Below are 24157 nucleotides of genomic sequence, written 5' to 3'. Positions count from 1 at the left end.
TCCTTGAAGGAGGGACAGGAGGAGACAGAAAAAGATGCCCCGTCAGCATGCAGTCAGTCTGGGGAGATGCTTGAAATGGCATAAACGTGTGTGTGCACGTGCATTTCTGTGTGTGCATAAGGTGTACTCTCACACCTGTGTGTGTGTGTGCGTGTGTGTGTGTGTGTGTGTGTGTGTGTGTGTGTGTGTGTGTGTGTGTGTGTGTGTGTGTGTGTGTGTGTGTGTGTGTGTGTGTGTGTGTGTGTGTGTGTGTGTGTGTGTGTGTGTGTGTGTGTGTGTGTGTGAGAGAGAGATTTCTCTCTTTGATTTAATGATGAAGCTTACACAAAGCTTTGAGACAGAACTATTGCTGAGCCCACAAAACTACTGTTCCCAGCAGCACCCTCAGGGAACGTTATTTCATTAACATTGACATGCCCTTCATGCCCTACTCTCTGGTTGTGTTGTAAATGGCACCCTTTTCCCTGTAGGGCTCTACTATTGACCAGGGCTTATAGGGCTCTGGTCAAAAGTAGTGCACTATACACTATCGGGAACATGGTGCTATTTGGAACACACACTCTCTTTCTCTTCTTGTGCAAAATACTGATTAACAATACTACCTTAATACCAATCAAACAGCAATTAGCTTTACTATCTATAATTCATTGTTATAACTAATAAACTAAAGTCTCTAGACATATCCATGACATCTGACAAGGATAAAGACTAACTGGGATGTTTTCTGATTCTTTTTCTCCAGCCCCAATAGGAAAATCTCCAGCACAGCCTTTGGCAGGTCGGTCACGTCTCCATATGTGTGTTACTTTGTTTGTTTTTGTATGTTGGCCATTTCCTTATTGTTCCAGTCCGTTAGTCATGTGATCATTATGTCACCCAGTGTATTAGACTACTATCTAGGTAATACGGTAATGGTTTAGGTATACTGAACCTCTCTACATTACATTTTACATTTACATTTTAGTCATTTAGCAGACGCTCTTATCCAGAGCGACTTACAGTAGTGAATGCATACATTTCATTTCTAAACATCTTTTTTTCTTTTTTTTCTGTGCTGGGGGGGCCAGCACTACCTCTTCTGTGTTCACTTTACTGCTACAGTTACTACTGTGTACAGATCTTAATTTGACCAGTTTCTCACAGCAGGAAAATAACCCTGCAGCAACGGGAAATATGGGCAAATGAAGGAAATTGATCAACAGGGTGATCAAATGAAGATGCTTGTTTGTTTGAAGCAAGTGCACTGTGTTCAACATACAAGTGTACCTGTATACATTGCAGTAGAGGTATTATTATAGGTTATTTTACAATACACATACAAACGACAACATCACACAAACATCAACTATATCACACCTGCCCAGACCCACATGCTGACACCCCCATCTCAAGCATCACTCTCCACCACATGGCCTCAAACGGCACCATCTTGTTTCTCTCCGTCGCCCACACACTTTCAACATTTAGATAATAAAGCATTAGAGCTTTCCATTGTGTTAACAACAGAGGATTGGGTGATTTCCAGTTTTCTTAAGTATTTCTTTTTTCAAGATGATTGACGAGAAAAGTATCGTCCAACCCATTGGGTATCTCACTACACCCCCATATGCCATGTCTTGAAATATGCAGACAGACGGATTAAAAGTACATTTACATTGTAATACTTCTGACAGCCAACTTTCAACTCCGCCCATACCTTTCCAGTAGGCATGGATTATTGGTTCATTGTTAGTTGTACACTTAAGACATACATGAATCGGGTGTTGTGCTGTAGAATTTTTGAATTTTGTCTCCTCTAATAAAATTCTATACATTACTTCATACTGGATTAAGCGTACATTTTAGTTAAATGTACTTTTCTTAGTTGTTCCAACATTTCCTCTTGTGCCAATATCAGTTCTTCGTTCCAATAGTTTTTTTTTTCTAAGAGATTGTCAGTTATATAGGCTCTTTTCAAGGTTTTTTATAGCTTACCTATCATATAAATATCCTTTCATTGTGGTCAATGTACAGTGTCTAGGGTTTTGTCTTACTTCCCTCTAGACTGAATTAAACTGACAAAGAGAGATTGGCCTGCCAGCACTGATCTATGTGCATAGTGTTCTCCCCAACCTCTCTACTCTTTTCCTTTGTCTTGTCCTCTACTCTCTCCCTCTCTTCTACTCTCCTCTCTCTACTCTCGCCCTATCTTCTACTCTCTCCTCTCTCTACTCTCTCCCTCTTCTACTCTCTCCCTCTCTTCTACTCTCTCCTCTCTCTACTCTCTCCCTCTCTTCTACTCTCTCCCTCTCTTCTACTCTCTCCCTCTCTTCTACTCTCTCCTCGCTCTTCTCTCTCCCTCTCTTCTACTCTCTCCCTCTCTTCTACTCTCTCCTCGCTCTTCTCTCGCCCTCTCTTCTACTCTCTCCCTCTCTTCTACTCTCCCTCTCTTCTACTCTCCTCTCTCTACTCTCTCCCTATCTTCTACTCTCGCCCTCTCTTCTACTCTCTTCCTCTCTTCTACTCTCTCCCTCTCTTCTACTCTCTCCTCTCTCTACTCTCTCCCTCTCTCCCTCTTCTTCTCTCGCCCTCTCTTCTACTCTCTCCCTCTCTTCTACTCTCTCCTCTCTCTACTCTCCCTCTTCTCCTCTCTCCCTCTCTCCTCTCTCTACTCTCTCCTCTCTCTACTCTCTCCCTCTCTTCTACTCTCTCCCTCTCTTCTACTCTCTCCTCTCTCTACTCTCTCCCTCTCTTCTACTCTCTCCCTCTCTTCTACTCTCTCCTCTCTCTACTCTCTCCCTCTCTTCTACTCTCTCCCTCTCTTCTACTCTCTCCTCTCTCTACTCTCTCCCTCTCTTCTACTCTCTCCTCTCTCTACTCTCTCCCTCTCTTCTACTCTCTCCTCTCTACTCTCTTCTACTCTCTCCCTATCTTCTACTCTCTACCTCTCCTCTACCCTCTCCCTCTCTTCTACTCTCTCCTCGCTCTTTTCTCGCCCTCTCTTCTACTCTCTCCTCTCTCTTCTCTCTTCTCTTTCCCTATCTTCTACTCTTGCCCTCTCTTCTACTCTCGCCCTCTCTTCTACTCTCTCCACTCTCGCCCTCTCTCCCTCTCTCTACTCTCTCCCTCTCATCTCCTCTCTCCCTTCCCTACTCTCTACCTCTCCTCTACTCTCTCCCTCTCTTCTACTCTCTCCTCCTCTCCTCCCTTACTCTTTCCCTCCTTTTCTCCTCCTCTTATTGATGAATAGTCTCTGTAATGGAGGCTGGTGTGAAGCCATTCCATTAGTTAGAGTGGGGCTAGATGTTGTGGTGGCAGTTTGAATGCCACTGTGTGTGTGAGTGTGCGCGTGTGTGTGTGCGTACATATGGGCATGCATGCCTGTGTGTCTTTGTAGTATAATAGTGTGTGATGTGTGCATGTGTGTGTGTCTGCACTCTATGCAATATGATCAGCTCCCCCACTGGCACAGCCCTTTTGCTTATAGTCCCTTTTACATCCTATCCTGCAGCATTCTCTCTGCAGGAGTGGACACACACACACACACACACACACACACACACACACACACACACACACAGTGGTATTATGGTTCAGCAGTAAAGCTCAGATTGATGCCCTATAGGGTGAAGCTTAAAAAGGATAGCTCTAGGACTACCACCGTTGGGAGAGATTTTATTGTTTTTTCTTCAAGTCTTGTATAACAGCCTCTTCCTCTCTCTTCCTCTCTCTCTGTCTGCAGACAGCTCCTCCACACCAGTAACTTCAGCAGCAGCAACGGCAGCACAGAGGACCTGTTCCGAGACAGCATTGACTCCTGTGACATCGACATCACTGAGAAGGTACCATAGAGATACGTTCTGATTAATTCTATGGAAAGGACTACCATTTATAATGTCTGTCTCTATCTGTGACCGTTCCACTACCTGCACTCCATTCTATTAAGGTGAAAATTGATGGGATACTAATTGTGAAATTGATTGCATTGGCTGCTACTGTCAAGAGGTGTTCTGCTGTGAATCGAGATGAATGGCTCTGGCAGAGCTTGTTGCTGATTGTGCTGGCTGAAGTAAGGACATTGGATGAATCAATGATATAACATCTCTTACCCTCTCTCTCTTTCACTCTCTCTCGCCCTCTCTTACCTCACCCCCCCTTCTCTCTCTCTCTCTCTCTCTCTTTCCCACACACAGGTGAGTTACTTAGAGAAGAAGGTAGCAGAGTTGGAGAATGACACGCTGATGAACGGAGATCTCAAGTCCAAGCTGAAGCAGGAGAACACACAGCTGGTTCACAGGTAGGAGGTTTACACACACATGCATGCCCACCCACGCACACGCACACACACATACACATAGATACACACAAACACATACACACAAACACATGTACGAATGCACACACACACATTCATTCTTAAATATATATATATATATGTGTGTGAGCATTTTTTTTGTTGCATATCTCATTTATGCTAATGTTTGTTTATGTGTGGGGCGTGTGTGTGTCACTCACAGGGTCCACGAGTTGGAGGAGCAGTTGAAGGACCAGGAGGCGCGGGCAGAGCAGAACGCAGAGGAGGAGCAGAGACGACATCGTGAGACCTACAGCAAGATGGAGAGAGACAAGAACACTGAGCTAGAGCTGCTACACAACCGGTAACACACACACAAACACACTTACTTCAATCATTTATACACTGCATTGTAGATACTCATATTTACATGTATGCGTGTACTCAAAGGTGCTATCTAGAACCTAAAAGGGTTCTTTGGCTGTCCCCATAGGAGAACCATTTGGGTTCCATGTAGAATCATTTCCACAGAGGGTTCTACATGGAACCCAAAAGTGTTCCACCTGGAATCAAAAAGGGTTCTCCTATGGGGACATCCAAAGAACCCTTTCTTCTTAGAGTGTAGTCCATAGTGCTAGGTAGATACCATAGATTAGGCCTTGAGCTAGATACTGAATCCAGACCTTGAGGTTCTGCTGTACTGCTAATGTCCATTTCTCTTTGTTAGTGGCCTTGTTTTGAATAACCCTGACATATGTTAAACATGATGAATTATCATAATGTGTTTCCTCTTCTTCCCCTACAGAGTCCAACAGCTAGAGGAGGAAAACGGGGATATATCGGTGAACATGTGCAGACTGAAGTCTCAGACAGAGAAACTGGACGAGGTATGTGCGTGCTTGCTTACATATCATCCTCAGAGACACAGTAGGCTACGTTTAGTACAAACACACGCTCTCACTCATGCAACTCCAGTACTACTATCTCTACACAGACAGAGGCCTCGATAACTGGTTACAAAACATCAACACCCTTCCATCAACAGCACGTGACCAATTGCCACAGTCACACACACACACACACACACACACACACACACACACACACACACACACACACACACACACACACACACACACACACACACACACACACACACACACACACCCCCCCCTGTCACGCCCTGACCTGAGAGAGACGTTTTTCTCTGTTTGGATAGGTCAGGGTGTGACATGGGGTGGGCATTCTATGTGTTATATTTCTATGTTTTTTTTTTTCTCCTTTGATTGGCCTAGTATGGTTTCCAATCAGAGGCAGCTGTCTATCGTTGTCTCTGATTGGAAATCATACTTAGGCAGCCCTTTTTCCCACTTTCAGTTGTGGGATCTTGTTTTTGTACTGCTGTTAGTAGCCTGCAAGACTTTTTGTTCGTTGTGTTGTTTATTGTTTTGTTTTTTGCTGGTTCACCGTTAAATAAAATATGATGAACCCAACACACGCTGCGCCTTGGTCTACCCTTTACGACGAACGTCTCACACACACACACACACACACACACACACACACACACACACACACACACACCACACACACACACACACACACACACACACACACACGTTTGGAGGTGTGAAGGCTACAGCTGGGCTCATATCAACACCTCTATTTCTAGCCTGCCTGGTGAAAACATGAAAGGGAGTTGGCATTACTGGTCTGCATGATCATTTGATTGTGTGGTTGTGTGAACTCCTAACAGACAGTCACACTAACTAATTACTATACTATACACTTCAGGTTTCCTGACGACTCAAACTGAATTATTTCGCTGCTCTGTCGTTCACCTCAGTCTGAGACTGCCATCGTTGAAGTCGTTTGTGGTGACGTCAAAATGAGGGGCGTTGTACAAAACAAAGTCATCAGCGATTTGATTGTATCAAAGCCAATGACGAATTTTCAAACCTCCGCTTTACCCATGTGTATTCTGTCTCTGGCCCAACCCATTGGTTTCTGGAACCAATCACAGTGGCTAGAATGTTGTTCTGTTCTAAAAATCGTCAGGAGGGACTCAGATCCAGACTCATTGCGGAGAAGAATGTTTTTTATTTTTTTTATTTCACCTTTATTTAACCAGGTAGGCTAGTTAGAACAAGTTCTCATTTACAACTGCGACCTGGTGAAGATAAAGCAAAGCAGTTCGACACATAACAACACAGAGTTACACATGGAATAAACAAGCATACAGTCAATAATACAGTAGAAAAAGTCTATATACAGTGTGTGCAAATGAGGTAAGATAAGGGAGGTCGGCAATAAATAGGCCATGGTGGCAAAGTAAATACAATATAGCAATTAAACACTGGAGTGATAGATGTGCAGAAGATGAATGTGCAAGTAGAGATACTGGGGTGCAAAGGAGCAAGATAAATAAATAAATACAGTATGGGGATGAGGTAATTGGATGGGATATTTACAGATGGGCTATGTACAGGTGCAGTGATCTATGAGCTGCTCTGACAGCTGGTGCTAGTGAGGGAGATATGAGTCTCCAGCTTCAGTGATTTTTGCAGTTCGTTCCAGTCATAATGTCAGTGGGCGTAGCATTTGGAGGGAGCAAGGAGTTTGGGGAGCCAGGCAACATTTCATTGCCAGCTGTAAAGAATATTTTTATGAATAGCTGTTTTTGCATTATTTGCACTATTTATAGTACTGTAAATTCATTAAAATGATAGTTAATTTTAATGTATGTGGCCTAATGCTTCTTCTTACAGGACTATTCACTGTGCATTATTAGACTGACTGTGTTCTTGCTTACCGCATACATCCTAACAACCTAATGCCTTATTCATACTGTGGGACCTTTATTGTGTGAACACACGTGACTTTTATTTTGATGAGCTACTCTGGAGGTTGGGGGAAGAGCAGAGGTTATTGGGTAATCGGGGTCAGTTTTGAGATTGAGTGACTCCACTCTCTCCAGCTTGTTGTATTATTTTGCCTCTCCCTAAGTTGTTGTACTTGGATAATAGGGCCGCCCCAAACTGCACTGTGCTGGCTTGTGGCTTTTCTATTCACATTGTCCTTCCCAGCACGGTTCCAGCAACTATAGTGGATGTGTAACCAGTCCAGCCCAGAACAGATTGCCTTGGCTTTGGCCTGTAATGTGAATCAGGCATACGCTTGAAAACGATCCATGCTTTATTCTGTGTGTATCATCACATGTATTTCAATGTGTCTATATGTGTGTGTTGTCAGGAGAAGCAGAGTATGACATACAAGCTGGAGGACACCAGTCTGAGACTGAAGGATGAGATGGACCTCTACAGGAAGATGATGGACAAGCTGAGGCAAAACAGACACGAGTTCCAGAAGGAGAGGGAGGCTATGCAGGAGGTGAGAGGAGGGATAACACACACACAGGGACATACGCGCCCGCACACACACACACACGCATGTATACACACACTTATGCACACTTTTACATGTAGTGTGAAACGAAAGCTTATGATGCCTCTCCCACTCTTCTGAAATCTCTAGTAGCTGAATGTTTGTACAGAATACGTTTTCACATAAACCAGCCTGCCCACTGCACCAGACTGGTCTACGTGGCTATCCCAGGTACTCTTTATAACTACACAGTCTTCACGACAGCTACCACATATCGTCCCTGGTTGTGTCCCTCTCCTGCAGTTGATTGAGGACCTTCGTCGGGAGCTGGAGCACCTGCAGCTGTTCAAGCTGGAGACAGAGAAGCCTGGCCGCGGCCGCAGCTCCTCCTCTGGGCTGACGGAGTTCAACGCCAAGACCAGAGAGATGGAGCTGGAGCACGAGGTCAAGAGACTCAAACAGGTGGGCTTGAGAGCTAGTGGCTAATGCTAACTCTATATGAATGCATTGTTACTTCCTCTTTTGGGGTATTTGCTAGGATTTAATTGGGCAAGAGACTCAAACAGGTGGGGCTCAAAAACAATCTTTTACACAAAATGTTTTTTTGTAGTTTTTTTTACACACGTTCCCCCTCAATTCCACCTCTAAGTATACTGTATGTGTTTGTATATGCCACCACTATATGCTGGTGTGCGAGTTAACAGTGTTTTGTGTGATAGTCTAATGCTGGTAGTACACTCTCAACGTAGAGAGTGGCATACACTAGTCATATCTATCTACAGTGCGTCTTATCTACTGTAAGTTTGTCCTTTTCGACTTCTTAGATAGTGTGCCATTTCTAGGTAGTGAATACCAGTGATATCTGTCTGTCAAGGGCAGTGAAATTATATTGTTAATGTTCCCCATCCTTGTTACGAGCATCGGACCTAGTATAAACATGAGATAAGAGATCAAGATGAAAGTGTTTCTAAGATGTCCTCTCAGACAAGGCAGAGGCTCTCACGCTGAGACATGCGGTATCTTAATGTGTAAAGATTTGATATTCTACTGTAGGCTTCTTTCTTGCCTTCGGTCAGTACACTCTGTCAAACTGACATTAACGCAAGGAGAGTAATAACAGTGCCTCGCCTTACCTGCAGCTTTCATCTGGATCTGTCTTGCTCTCTATCTCTTTCTCTCTTTTTTCTCTCTCTCACACTTGCCTAGTTGCCGTCTCTGCTCAGCTGTTGCATTTGGCAAATGACAGGAGTGGAATGTTAGCTAAAAAGTCTGTTACCCAGACTACACAGACAAGTACACCATTTTCTGCAGTCACAGGCTTTGATTCAAAGTTTAAACTACAAGGCTGGAAGAGAAACATCTCTAATTGGTGTCAGGCAGATATGTGATACCCTTTTTCTCTTTTCTCAACACTTTTAGATCAAATGGTGCTTATCTGAAACTCCTTATTTAAAACACTCATAGGTTACTTTTTCAAATCTGTTATTTTATAATGGCACTGTTTCATATTTGAGAAAGGGTTCAAAAGAGAATGCAGATCAACTAGCTGATGTGATAGTATTCCAAACAGGGATGAATGAGTCTCTTCCCTCTCATGTCTCCCTGTGCTCCTCTTTGCTCCTCCTCTGTGTGTCCAGCGGTTTGTCTCGCAGGATTTTCCTCTGACCTCTGACCTCCGCCACCTCGTAGTATCCGCTGGGGCACGCCTCCGTCACGGTCAGACGGTAAACAAACCCACTGTTGTTTCTTGTGAGCTTTAACCTTTGACCCCTCCCAATAACCACAGCTAATATCATCACCATACAGCGCCTATAGAGCTTCACCCCCTGTCGACACAGGGCGCAGTTTGTGCCATAACACCGTGATAAACATAATAACCCGTGTCCTGTCCTGTAGGTGTTACTGTTGATGTGGTGTTCTGTGTCGGCTGCTGTTGAAATCGAGAGATGGTTTGTCGTGGGTGTATTTGTGTGAGGCTTCAGTAGTCTAATCTAACAGGCCTTGCCTACTGACACAGTGTGGATGAAGTGGGGCGCTTGGAGAATTGAGATTAATCTCATCAAGCTGTGGACTCCTTCTAAACCCATCGCTTCAGTCTGTCAAATCAAGCTATGATACTCATCTCTATCTCTCTCTCTCTTTCTCTCCTTCCCTCCTCTCTCTCTAATTTCCCCTCCCTCTTCTCTCTCCCAAACTCCCACCCTCCCCTCTATGTCCCTCCCTCTCTCCTTCACTCCCCCCTCCACCCAACAGGAGAACCTGAAACTGAGAGAACAGAACGACGACCTGAATGGTCAGATCCTCAGTCTGAGTCTGTATGAGGCTAAGAACCTGTTCGCCACCCAGACCAAGGCCCAGTCGCTGGCTGCCGAGATAGACAACGCCTCACGTGACGACGTGAGTTTTTCATTCATAATGCTAATCATTTGAGAAACCTTATTGATTAAGGTCATAGTACACATGGCATTTAGACAGTAGGCATGTATGTAATCAGGTTCTTAGGCGTGCAGTAGGTTACATTACTGTCATAAAATAATGAATTGCTGGTGTAACCGTTCTGATGGTATGGTGACCACGCTCGTCTGATGAGTAACCTTACCTAAGACCTGAAGAGTTTCATTCTGCATGACATCAGGGTTAGCTGGTATAACCAGATAATGGCACCACCATATCTGATGGTAACATCACATTGATTTGATATTTCTCCACAGTTGATGGAGGCCCTCAAGGAGCAGGAGGAGATCAACTTCCGCCTGCGGCAGTACATGGACAAGATCATTTTGTCTATCCTGGACCACAACCCCTCCATCTTGGAGATCAAGACCAACTAGAACCCCCCTACTAGAAACCCACTACTAGAACCCCCACCAGGAATGGGGAATTGGAAAGGGAAAGGAAGACTAGCCACTCTGGGGCCTGGGACAGCTAGACATCATTGCCCCCTGCTGCCTCAGGAGTGGAACTGTGAACTTGGGTGTATTCATTAGGCACAAAACAGACAAACTGGGATGTACTACTGGGACTTGTCCAATTAGAAACACTTGTTTTTGTGTTCTGTTGCGAAACGTTTTGTTACGGTGTGGCCTAATGAATACGACCCTGTTTTCTCTCAGCGACTGGAGCTTTAGTGGATTTTCTGTGTTGACTACTAAAGGGAGTTTTGGTACTTACTTCTGTTCTATTCTGTGACTCATCAACAGATGTTGGTATCTCCCTCATACTCCTTCATGCACTTTCTTCTATGTTCTCAATTGTTTCCTCACAGCCTCATCTTTAGTCTAAAACACAATCGAGATGAATTATTACTGGGAAAAAGAATTATACTGGGCAGGTGCTTTGAATATGTAGGGCATTACTGGTTGTTGAACACTGGATATACGTCCTCTAGTGGTGTATGTAGAAACAATGTGATCAAAAACCTATTCATCTGCAACAGCGTGTGTTGTAGTCATTGGGGAATAAAGGAACAGAGAGAGACTGGCAGATAGCCACACAGAGATCTTTAGCTTCCAGACAACCCTGTCCCCACTGTTTCCTTAAAGTTGATCTGTGTTTGATCGCTGAAGACCGGTATGTGGGTAGAGGCACGTTGATGAAGAAAGTAAAGCAGCACGTGTTTCTGTGAGTAAGAAGAGTGACAGAAAGAGATGAAAAGAGGGAGAGAAGGAGCGAGAAAATATTGTACAAGCATCTCCATGTGAAAAGATATTGGCGTTGACTGAAGGAGATATCAGTCATGTGAAGTGATAATGAGAGGCAGCAGAACTTGGTGTGATGGAATGCTTTCAGGAGGATGGAATGGCTTAGTGAAGTCAAAGAAGGAACAGGTGAAGTGTATCGGTCAGTACAGTACAGAGGAAGACAAGAGAATAATGCCTTCCTAGGGAACTCTGAGATGACGGTACAGTATGATCTGTGTAGAGTAATACTGTATGATAAATCCATATAGTAAATTCTTAACTCACACAGTGAGTTGTTAATTGACTGGTTGAGAATTTCAGGATGTCAATTCCTCTTAATCATGGGTTCCCATTAATTATTTTCTACTCAGACATTCTGTAGTAAGTCTGTCTAAATAAGTTGGTTAGACCTGGGATATCTGCTATGAAGGATGTCCCATTGCATTAAGCTGCTATAGCTACCCACACAAAGAAAACTATAGTATGCTATGGAATAAATACTATAGTATTCACTGTAGTGTTTTTGCTGCCTTCTTTGCTGACTTACGGAGTCCGCAAAAACACTGCAGCGAATACTGTAGCATTTATTGTAGTATTTACTGTAGTATACTGTATTATACTGTAGTATTTACAGTTAACTAAAGTATAAATACTGTAATAATAGAAAACTGTAGTTACTATAGTAATAATGTATTGTTTTTGCGGTTTGTAGTATTTACTGTAGTGTTTTTTATGTGGGTATTATTCATTTAGCCTATATGCTTTATATTTCTGTGTCGGACACTGCCACTCCACTCTCCCTATATCCATACTGAACTAGAGACAAACCCTGCCAGCACACAGGGCTGTCAAGTCAACAGCATAACAATGTACAAGCACACGAATGTAACCCAATGGATGTGAATGTACAGAATGCTTAATGCATTCTGCATAGAGATAGATACAGTATTTATCTCTATGTTATTCCACATCTCAATGTGTTTTATGAATTTCCTCTGGGTGTTAAGCCATGTCAGTGTGCCTCATTGAATCATCCCTATCATCTCTATATAAGATACTGTAGTATACTGCAGTATATTCATCAGAAGTTCCCTTACTGTAGACTAGAGTTTGGTACTAATAAGACTGGAATAGCAATCATACTGGAGTCTATACAGAGTATATGGGTAGTGTTTGCCCTTTGGCTAGTATACTGTAAATATCATGAATGTCTCACATAGCTAACATTGTCTCTGTTAAAACCTAATGGGTTTTTGTGTACAAATCAACATTTTGTTGAGACAGTTTTCAAATGTCATACAGTAGGCCTTTGCTGTACTACTGTATTCGAGAGGACATTGATAGGCAAAGGGGATAACCTGCTGTAAATTAAATTGCTCTAAACGTACATTTTGCTTCCTTGCACAAAAATATGTAGTCTTTTCTTCTTTTTGCATGTTCTCACATTTTCTGGTATTCGTGCCTTTAAAACACAGTTATCTATTATTATTTTTCTTAATATAGCTGTGTTGTTTAGACAACGTAATAATTAATATTTTTACTGTTGCTTTAAAATCTGTGTCTGAACGATGTTCATGACTTGTAAATGTTGTACAGGATTTGTATTGTGCCACTCACCACACTTTTACAGATGAGACCACAAAAATACTATTTTATACAGTTCTATCAGGAAATGGCCAGGTAATCAACTCTAGTTTATAAAACTTATTTTGTATTTTTTTTACCCCTTTTTCTCCCCAATTGGTAGTTACAGTCTTGTCTCATTGCTGTAACTCCCGTACGGACTCGGGAGAGGCAAAGATCGAGAGCCGACTGGCTCCGAAACATGACCCTGCCAAGCCGCACTGCTTCTTGACACACTGCTTGCTTAACCCGGAAGCCAGCCGCACCAATGTGTTGTAGGAAACACTGTACAACTGGCGACCAAAGTCAGTGTGTATGCCCCCGGCCCGCCACAGGAGTAGCTGGAGCGCGATGTGACAAGGACAACCCGGCTGGCCATACCCTCCCCTAACCCAGACGAACCTCGGCCAATTGTGTGCCACCTCATGGGTCACCCGTTCACGTCCGGCTGCGACACAGCCTGGGATGGAACCCGGGTCTGTAGTGATGCCTCAAGCACTGCGATGCGATGCAGTGCCTTAGACCGCTACACCACTTGGGAGGCACAGCACAAGGTTTTTTATTTAAAAACAGATGAGCATTGGGGGAATATTTAGGTTAACACAGAAACAGAAAAAAACGATCTATGAATGCAGTGTCCATTGCTTTTCAGGTTGCTTTGGTTTCTGTGTCCTTTCAAAGTATGTTAATATGGTTTCCCCCTGTCTTCCTATACACTAAATAAACTGGTGAGCAATATTACTTTTCTCTATACCATACCAACCTGGCACTACAAGGTTTACTTCTACAACCTTGAAAGATTCACTAAACACAATTTTAAATGAAATTGAGATAAATTGAGAAATGTCTTCAAATTGAGCGTTGACTTCGTCCTCATGTAGAAGCCCTCCTATCGTTTGAGGATATGTTGATCACTGGCATCCCATTTCAGACAGTGCAACAGCCAATCACCTGTTGAGCACTGTCACAAAGTTTCACTTGCAATGTTTTAAATAAACTCAAACGTTTCCCATTTGTTAGCTCCTAAATACTTCCTAACACAATGAAAGATGTAGTCTCCTATTCTTCAAGATATTGAGAGGTTGGATTTTAAAGTGCACAGGGGGTGGCATTGTGGCAATAAGAATGGCTTGAGATTGTGATATCTTGTTATTTTCTGTTACCTTGTTTCTGTCGTCCAATTTCTCTACCACATACCATTGTTACGCATACATTGAAGCACTGTACTGTGTGTGGCTGTAATTAGGCTACTACTTATGATATGAGGTCTTATCTGCAATTGTGATGTACAAACAACTTTAAACTGTAAATAAAGAGATTTGCCCTAGCATGATTACAACCTGATGAATGCTAATTTCATAAATGAAAATGTAAACTTCTTACAGTATGATCAAAGGAATAGTCTGTCCTGTTTTAGGAATAATAATGTTGCCATTAATTCAAACACTCCAGATGCAGTAAAACAGGTTTGCTACAATGTTTTTATTTTACCTTTATTTAACTAGGCAAGTCAGTTAAGAACAAATTCTTATTTTCAATGAAAGCCTAGGAACAGTGGGTTAATTGCCTGTTCAGGGGCAGAACGACAGATTTGTACTTTGTCTGCTCAGGAATTTGAATGGTCTAACGGTCAAACCACTAGGCTACCCTAATGTGGGAGTTCCTGTATGGACATAAATCTCTAGCTGCAGTGTGCCTGATGTGGAGCCTCTATCTATGCTGACCTAAATCTCACAGTCCTGAGAAATTACTTGTGGGACCCAGAGAATTCTCAAAGAGATGGAAATGAAATAGTTCAGTGTACTTCAACACATACATTAAACCCCTGATTCATACTGTCAATTGATTCAATATTATGTTGGTGGAATGGGGAACTAAAACGTGTATTATGTTCACGATTCAATAAATTGTCCTACAAAGAATACATAGGGTTGGATTGAAAACAAAACCCGAATCAGTACAAAATAATAAACCAAGCCGTAACCCACGTGGACGTCAAAACAGAGGCGACTCCACCGTGCGCTTGACGTCATACACTGCATTCGAAGCCCACGGGAGGTACTAATTGGTTAATTAGCTAGCAATTTACCTTACCTTGATTTTCTTTTTATAATTGCCCATTCTGAAACCCAAGTTTATGTAGTTAAATTGGGCTGATGAGTTTACATGAAAGGGAAAATATTATATGCTAATTGATGCTGGAATAAAGTGAGTTTACTTGCCAGCAATCGACGTTAGCTAACTATCGAACAGTCAATCTATTCGCAACCGGAAGACTGTTCATTTAGCAACGTAAAAAATGTTTTGTTAAACGTAGCTAGCCTATTGCTGTATTCCATGTTGTTAGTTTAATTATTTGTGACGGAGGACTTGCCTCGACAAAATGTATGGCAGCAAGGTGATATCGATAGCGCAAGCTTTATCTAACGGCAGGGATTTTGTAGAATGATGCCGTGAACAAACATTTATTTTTCAAAAGTGTCAGACGTTATTAGCCGTGCTTGACTTGGACCGAAATAGGTGCCGGTACTGTTTATATTTTGGTGCAGGAGCTCTACAATACTTTTGAACAGATATTCTATAAGAGGAGCTCAAACGTATAAAATTTGAGGTGCAGGTACTCGGCTCTGGCGATCTCCTGCCCATGTCAAGCACTGCTTATTAGCTGATATGACAACATTTCTGTGTTCATGCTTTTCTCTGTAGGACTGCAGTAAAGTCTTGAGGGAGACCTGTAACAGTGGACCATGCCCCAGACAGTGAGTAACCCCCCGGGCTTGTGCATTAGTGCCAAAACCATTCCAGAGAGAGAGACGATATATTCATGCACTGGCGCCACAGACCCTGTTCCAGAGAGGAAGGTGATGTATTCAGGCAATGGTATACTGGACCCTGCTCCAGACCGTAGGTACAGGCAGGCCTATTCTTCCAGGTATAGGTGGAAATGGAGGAGGAAGTCAAAAAAAGAAACACAGCCGTTGCCGCCAGCCCCACCTCTGCCACCGTATGAGGAAGAAAACTGGGAGGAGGAGATGGGAATCGTTGAGACATATGGATTTGCTCCATATGGTAAGGAGGGGGAGAGATACAGTGGGGTCTGGAATTATTGGATCTCTTGATTAAAAATGAGCAGAAAATACAGTTTAAAATACAAGTACTGAGCTATATTGTATTAAAATTATTATTTTATACTAATACAATTGCTCAGAGAAGGGAGAAAAAAAGATGGGGGTCAAAATTATTGGAGCTGCTGTTTTCAATACTCCATCACCCTCCCCCTTTGAGGATGAGGAAACTGAGCATTTTTCTAAAATGTTTTATGAGATTGGAGAACACATTGGGAGGGAACTTAGACCATTCCTCTATACAGAATCTTTCCAGATATTTGATATCCTTTGCCTGTGCTGGACTTCCATCTCCCATAACATCAAAGATCCACCACTGTTATTTTACAGTAGGGAGGAGGTCATTTTTGCATATGCATTCTTTCGATGGCCAAACCGGTCGATCCCAATCTACTGGTCGATCGCCAAGGAATTCCTAATCGGTCGCCGTGCGTTTCTGTTTATATTTATTTATTTGTTTCACGCTGTTTGTGGTAGTTGCTCTTGATTCAGGTGACCTGTGCGCCGGGAAGTCGACATGTTCTCATTTTGAACCATTTCATGTGTCTGAAGGTACAAACTCCGCCTACCCAGTGAGCCCAATCAAGTGCACATATAGGCCTACAGCTGGCCAATCAGATAACTCTGATCACCGTGCTGCTTCCATGAGTCCACAGAGAAGCCTGAGCATCCTTTCTTTCTTTCTGCTTCTGATGAGGAAAAAAAAGACTTCTGTCTGGGGAGGTTCTCTTCAGCACAACCAATCCAGTAAATGTGGAGGAGGATTTAAAATGCAGTGTTGCCTTGTAAATATCCAAAAGCAGAGGTCGCGTCTTTTATTTGTAGCACTGGTGTGCCTAACTTCAAAAAGAAAGGAGAACCAGACAAAATGTAGGCCCACCAGATTTTTTTACTGCATATAACTGTCCTATCAATCTAAATTGTCATCAGTTGTTACCTTGATGTAGAACACATCACTAGACAGAGGGCAAGACATTACAATAAAAACAACTTTTAATATTTGTATTCAAAAGTGCAACAGCAAACCTATTTACATAGGTAATTTGTTTTGGACAAACAAATGTAACATACAAAACAGAATTTGTTGTATTCAAAAGTGCAATAGCAAACGTGTGTGTGTGTGTGTGTGTGATTAAAACATTACCTGTATTGTATTTAAAAGTGCAAATGAAAATGTAATCTCTAGCTCAGCTAGAGTGATGTGCTTTCTGTCACATACCTCTGCCCGGTACTAGACGTAGCTGTGATGTTGCTGCAGCTCTTTCCTCGTGCTACAAAGTGTATCAATAAGCATTGTTATTATTAGTGGCTTGTCTTTTTAATATCGAGTAATATTTTAACGTTCTCTAACATGAATTGGTGGATGAGGCAGAAATAATGAAGTGAGACTCGAGTTTCGCCATCGGCTGGAAGACTAATATGCAGGCACCATCGGTCCAGTAAAATAAAAAAAAGGCAAATTATTTCAATTTATGCTCACTCAGCTGTGCATAACAAGTAATACAACAAATGATCTAATATTACCAGTGTGATCATAAACCTCACGTTTTGAAATGTAATACAATGTTGTTCTTCTCAGACAATTGTAATGCCATTTGCAGGGCAATTCAAGCATGGCCAATATGCTGTGATAATGTATCAGGCTATAGCCTACTGCACAAACGTCATAGGTTAATGTAGCATAGGTTTATGTTTTTTAAGTCGCGTTTAAAAAATTATCTGAGCGGTAGATCTCTGCCTGCATTTTGACTCCAAGTGATCTCGCTCTGAAAAGGTTGGTGACCACTGGTCTAGGACAAGTTAGATTCAAATATTGGACTCTATACTGTATGTAACTTACTGCCATTACTCCCAGGTCAATAACAATGTATCCATATTACTAGACAATCGGTAGTGCAAGGAAGAAACCATTTATTTATTTCAGACCTAATATCAAGTCTTGTCTTGTTCTCTTGGTTTGTATAGAAATGTTGACACAAAGTTTTGGCAGCACTAACAGTGCAATTTTATTTGTTTCTATACATTTTCTATACATTTTCTCTAACTAAGGACTTTTTCATGGAGGGTGGTGTTCAGTGATACCAAATTGGAGAAGACATTTTGCTGAAACAGAGGTGCTAGAGGACTTGTTCAGTAAGAACATTTTTTGACTTTCCATTTTGTATATGGTGCCCTACTGAAGATTTTCAATGCGCTGCTCATAAAACATTAGATATAAATATTATAGAACAGACATACAGTTGAAGTCGGACGTTTACATACACTTACGTTGGAGTCATTAAAACTCGTTTTTCAACCACTCCACAAATTTCTTGTGAACAAACTATAGTTTTGGTATGTTGGTTAGGACATCTACTTTGTGCATGACAAGTAAGTTTTCCAACAATTGTTTACAGACAGATTATTTCACTTATAATTCAGTGTTTCACAATTCCAGTGGGTCAGAAGTTTACATACACTAAGTTGACTGTGTCTTTAAACAGCTTGGAAAATTCCAGAAAATAATGTAATGGCTTTAGAAGCTTCTGATAGACTAATTGACATAATTTGAGTCAATTGGAGGTGTACCTGTGGATGTATTTCAAGGCCTACCTTCTAACTCAGTGCGTCTTTGCTTGACATCATGGGAAAATCAAAAGAAATCAGCCAAGACCTCAGGGGAAAAAAATGTGTAGACCTCCACAAGTCTGGTTCATCCTTGGGAGCAATTTCCAAATGCCTGAAGGTACCACGTTCATCTGTACAAACAATTGTACGCAAATATAAACACCATGGGACCACGCAGCCGTCCTACCGCTCAGGAAGGAGACTCGTTCTGTCTCCTAGAGATGAACGTACTTTGGTGCGAAAAGTGCAAATCAATCCCAGACCAACAGCAAATGACCTTGTGAAGATGCTGGAGGAAACCGGTACAAAAGTATCTATATCCACAGTAAAACGAGTCCTATATCGACATAACCTGAAAGGTCTCTCAGCAAGGAAGAAGCCACTGCTCCAAAACCGCCATTAAAAAAAAAGCCAAACTATTGTTTGCAACTGCATATGGGGACAAAGATCGTACTTTTTGGAGAAATGTCCTCTGGCCTGATGAAACAAAAATAGAACTGTTTTGCCATAATGACCATTTATGTTTGGAGGAAAAAGGGGGATGCTTGCAAGCCAAAGAACACCATCCCAACCGTGAAGCATGGGGGTGGCAGCATCATGCTGTAGGGGTGCTTTGCTACAGGAGGGACTGGTGCACTTCACAAAATAGATGGCATCATAAGGTAGGAAAGTTATGTGGAGATATTGAAGCAACATCTCATGACATCAGTCAGGAAGTTAAAGCTTGGTTGCAAATGCGTCTTCCAAATGGACAATGACCCTAATACTTCCAAAGTTGTGGCAAAATGGCCTAAGGACAACAAAGTCAAGGTATTGGAGTGGCCATCACAAAGCCCTGACCTCAAACCTATAGAAAATGTGTGGGCAGAACTGAAAAAGCATGTGCGAGCAAGGAGGCCTACAAACCTGACTCAGTTACACCATCTCTGTCAGGAGGAATGGGCTAAAATTCACCCAACTTATTGTGGAAGGCTCCCCAAAACTTTTGACCCAAGTTAAACAATTTAAAGGCAATGCTACCAAATACTAATTGAGTGCATGTAAACTTCTGACCCACTGGGAATGTGTTGAAATAAATAAAAGCTGAAATAAATAATTCTCTCTCCTATTATTCTGACATTTCACATTCTTAAAATAAAGTGGTGATCCCAACTGACCTAAGACAGGGAATTTTTACTAGGATTACATTTCAGGAATTGTGAAAAACTGAGTTTAAATGTATTTGGCTAAGGTGTATATAAACTTCCGACTTCAACTGTACTTCTCTGCCATGCTGAATATGGAATAATGTCCGCTCTATTACAAAACATTTATCCGCAACATTCAGAGCGTTGCTCCTCTAGAACATGACCCAGGACTGTGTTCAGTAGGGAGAAAAAGTTTGGAGCTGAATGAAACTGGGAGGGAATACCTCCAATGAGAACACAGATGTCTGTTGTCCGTTTCAATACATTTTGCTACAGTTTGCCCAACTGAACACGAGCCAGAATTGCCATGAACCTTCTGTTCCTCTCTTCAGGCCCAGAGGATGTGGATAGAGTGGCCCTACAGGGGTTGACCCTGAACCAGCCCCCCTGCCCTCCCCACCCCCAGACAGCAACCGACTACAGCCCTGCCACGCACCACCAAGCCCCCATCAAATGGGTCTGCCACATCATCTGCATCGTGAAGGAGCAGTTTGTCGACGCAGAGGTTTGAGGTCCGGTGTGTTCCGATACACTTTTTATTAGTTTACTCTTTAATTGTGAGCTCTTAGGAATGATTTTAGTTGTTTTCTCAGGTGTTTTAAGTTCTGCTTGTCCCTTGGTTGGTTTATTAATGAATTAGGATGATGTATTTGTAGCCTTGTTGACAGTTGGGTCACGTGTTAATAACACTTCATGATTTTTGTGAATTTCAATAGATTTGTAGTCTAACTCTTAACTAAAAGAGAAATCATAAAAACTATCTTATTTTTTTGAAATACTTTTGTTTTAAAAGCAAATAACTGATATAGGCCCATGTGTTCAACTGTCACTCTCCCTTTAAAATCAAATGTGTTAAAATAGAGGGCCCAGTGCAAGAATAAGATGTTACCAGGTTTATTACACTGATATGTTTGGATTTATTCTCAAATGGATTGGACTGATTCTGAGCCCATGGAGAGCAAGAGGTCAGGTCTCCATGACTCCAGCACTCTGTAATACACAACCCACTGGGCACAGATGTCAATTCGACATTGGTTCAATGTAATTTCATTGTAATGGTGTGGAAACAACGTTGCTTCAAACAGTGTGCACCCAGTGAGAATGAAATTCAGCTTTTAAATTCCAGGATCTCTTTAACACGAATAAACCATGCATTTTAACAACAACCCTCTACACTGACGCTTCATTCCCACAGTTTTTGTTGTAGAAGTAGTTCAGAAGAGAAAATGGTAGCATTAGATGCCCACCTGGTGGCAGTGTTGGTTAAATATTACATTCACCTCAGTTGCACTGAATTCTTTCCATGCAGCTCTGGGTTTATATAGTGAGTTCATTCAGTTCACAGGCTCCGTTCAAATACTCAAAAAATGCATCCTTCCTTCCTACCTTTCTTGAAAGTAATTACAGATCTGAATTTGTGAAAACAAGAGGGAGCTAACCTTGCTCTGGGCCCGGTTTCCCTCAACCATTTTAGCCTTAAGTTCATCGTTAAAACCTTCGTAGGAGCATTGTTAAATCTCTGAGCTGTTCACCAGAACTCTTGGTATTAACGTTGCACTTGAAAACGCTCGTAATCTAAAAGCCTGCCTCAGATCACTCATAAAACAGTTAAATGTATCGTTAATGTGTAGCCCAAACTGTTCGGACGCTACAGGCCTAAGTTAGCTGATCGGTTCTACCGACTTCAGACGAGTCCCAATACGCTTGTGGGGGTCGTCGAGCAAAACGAAGACCACCCATCGTGTTCATGAGACTCATCTTTCCACAGAGGGGTCATAATAGTTTGTAGGCCAAACCGTTCAGACGGGATTTTCGGGATGTCTCCATGGCCTGACACACGGCTCTAGCTCTGCCACCTTTCACCGCAGATGCGGAAGTGCGACATCGGCGGATGTGGTGGATTGAGACGCATCCAATGCACATATCCCTAGTTTAAACTGGGGATGTTTTTATTATGCTAATTAGACTGACATGCGCGATGATGTGACAAATCTGTGATTTCATTTTTTTTTTGCCTATTTAAGCCGCCTCAATATTGCAGCTGTACTTGGTAATATCTCTCTAGGAGCCATTGTCAATATTGTGAAAAAACATTATAGTTAAGGTAGATTTTAATGGAGAAAGCTGAGCCGAGAGTAGGGCTTCCTTTCTTTCGATCCGATCAGGAACAATACATGCGCCAACGATGCACTTAGAGACCGCTCTCTCTGTGTGTTGTTTTGTGAAATGCATGTTACATCTTCAGCCGTTGTAGGAAAGAAGCATCGTTAAAACACTTCGAAGCCTAAATTCCATTGTGATCAGGGAAACCGGGTCCAGACCTATCCAATTTCTAATAAATCTGTCTTTACCTCAAGGAAACAAGGAAGGAAGTAGAAGTACAAGGCCCACACATTCACTTGCCATTTAACATGACTTTCCCTAGTATCATTCACAAAGACAGTTGTTTTGATGAGCTAAGAATGAAATGATTTATTGTAACTAATCTGATTCATGTAATCTAACATGATTAAGTGGTGTGCTTTGTCCTATTAGGTGTTAGATCGAGATGATCAAAATGCCTTGGAATTCTCTGCTCCGTGCCTGTAGATTCATTTTAAAACAAGGCTCCTCTGTCTTTTAAAGAGAAAATTATTTAAGATTGGATCAATCGCCATCAAAGCAGACCACTTGCGTTTTGATGTGCTTCTATAATCCTCTGTGAGAATTTAAATGTTGCTCCAAGGGCAGTGTCAGACAGTCAGTGTGATGCTGCACTGAAGGCCAGTTCTCACTGGTGATTGTCTTCATTCAAGAGAACAACATCCCTCTTGTCATGATTGTGAATGAGGATACTCAACATAGGCCATATCATCAACTGCTATATAAAGTGTAAAAGGTTTTCAATACCCTATGGGAACATAGCTTTAAAGGAATTAAGCGTGAAAATGATATTTTCCCCTTGTAGGCTCAATCCAGGTCTGTGCAAGCACCCCATAGACTAGATCTGGTTTGCTTGTTGTGGGTTGTATGAACAGCAGTGAATGCATTGTTGAGACGCATGTCTATTGTCAGAAGTCAGTTCCAATCATGTGGAGAATGATTAATACCCCGCTGTCCCAGTAGATATCTACCACATCTTACATCTTGGAGGAGTTTCCAATGGTGGGTGGTTGATCAACCCTAGCCACATATCTAGGATCAGTTTACACTTCCGAATCCTTTACTTGACCTTTATGACAGGAAAACACAAAACAGACCCCAGATCAGCTTCTAGTGACAACCTAGTCATACTCTCCTGTATCTGGATCAGACTTGGGCATCTCCATATTTCTCCTCTGTGACTCAGCAGCCATTGCTTTGTGTTCTCCATCCAGTCATTTAGTCCGGTAATTGATCTGGTTATAACCACAGATCTAGGATTAGTTTACCCACCGCAAACCCAATCCATAACCATTAGGAGTGGAAAACTTAAAGCCCGAGATCAGTGACTAGGTAGGCGCAACATAACCAGCTCCACATAATTTCCACTGTGTGACTCAGCAGCCATAGCCGTGTGATCTCCCTGGTGATTGATCTGGTATTAATAGCCACGTTTAGGCTGTAGCACAGAACAGGAAGAGGCTGTTGTTAGCTAGCTGCAACCAGAGCTGACCAGAACAGACCTACAGCAAACTGCTCCTTACTGTACACTTATAGCTTCGATACACTTAACACCTCTGAACAAAATGTCGGTAGTCAATCTCTTTTGTGTTCACACAGCAAAGACCTTGAAGTCGTCAACCACTCAGCCATGTTAAAATATTCCAAACCTGGAGGTGGCAGTAGTGTTTTTTTGGCAATGCGTGTCGATGTCTGTTGCTTAGTTTATGGTCTAGATTCCAATGTTGGTTAGCTAACTAGCTAGATAGATAATGTTGCTATGTTGTAGAAAGCCCATGTTGATACTAGCCAGATGGACACAGCTAGATAACTACCTAGCAAGATGAAGAAACAACATAATTCACTCTCCACAATCCCATTTGAGTTGGCAAGAACGGCATTTCTGTGCATGCGACATTAACTTGAAATACTGCCAATGTGTGTGCTAGTCCATAGCCAAATGTTTACCTAGCTAGCGTTAATATATTCGCTAGCTAAGGACATTGTACTAAAACAGGCAGCTGTTTCAATGAAACTAATCCATTGGTATTTAATTATAATGTCAGTGGTTAGCTAGCTTGGAGGAAGTATTTTGTGTTGTGTGCATTGCATTGCATCTGTGCACTTAGCTAGCTACCATCCCATAGCCTACATTGC

General features: G+C 42.2%; 1 protein-coding gene and 1 long non-coding RNA gene across 5 annotated transcripts in view; both read left to right on the top strand.

Annotated features, from left to right (window-relative positions):
• LOC106564646 (rab11 family-interacting protein 4A) overlaps positions 1-14287 on the top strand; it is a 51672-nt gene extending 37385 nt beyond the window's left edge. For 2 of the 3 annotated variants that reach the window (XM_014130820.3, XM_014130819.3), the window contains exons 5-14: positions 743-778; positions 3722-3821; positions 4173-4276; positions 4497-4637; positions 5079-5160; positions 7526-7663; positions 7961-8119; positions 9295-9381; positions 9911-10054; positions 10369-14287. In XM_014130820.3, coding sequence (XP_013986295.1) covers positions 743-778; positions 3722-3821; positions 4173-4276; positions 4497-4637; positions 5079-5160; positions 7526-7663; positions 7961-8119; positions 9295-9381; positions 9911-10054; positions 10369-10488 — 1111 coding nt within the window. In that variant the 3' untranslated portion in view covers positions 10489-14287. The remainder of the gene's footprint in view (positions 1-742; positions 779-3721; positions 3822-4172; positions 4277-4496; positions 4638-5078; positions 5161-7525; positions 7664-7960; positions 8120-9294; positions 9382-9910; positions 10055-10368) is intronic. The other variant, XM_014130822.3, reaches the window with a different exon arrangement.
• Positions 14288-15005: 718 nt separating this feature from the next.
• LOC145859315 (uncharacterized) lies at positions 15006-21129 on the top strand. 2 transcript variants are annotated; one of them, XR_014379516.1, is made up of 4 exons: positions 15006-15168; positions 15667-16029; positions 18135-18218; positions 20212-21129. It is a non-coding gene; the product is annotated as an uncharacterized LOC145859315 (long non-coding RNA). The 2 variants fall into 2 exon arrangements; XR_014379517.1 differs by lacking the exon at positions 15006-15168 and adding an exon at positions 15169-15252.
• The last annotated feature ends 3028 nt before the right edge of the window (positions 21130-24157 follow it).

This window comes from Salmo salar, chromosome 12 (genome assembly GCF_965601325.2).
Source record: "Salmo salar chromosome 12, fSalSal1, whole genome shotgun sequence".
Taxonomy (NCBI): domain Eukaryota; kingdom Metazoa; phylum Chordata; class Actinopteri; order Salmoniformes; family Salmonidae; genus Salmo; species Salmo salar.
The sequence above is the reverse complement of the archived record's forward strand: the minus strand, read 5'-3'. Positions and strand labels throughout refer to the sequence as shown.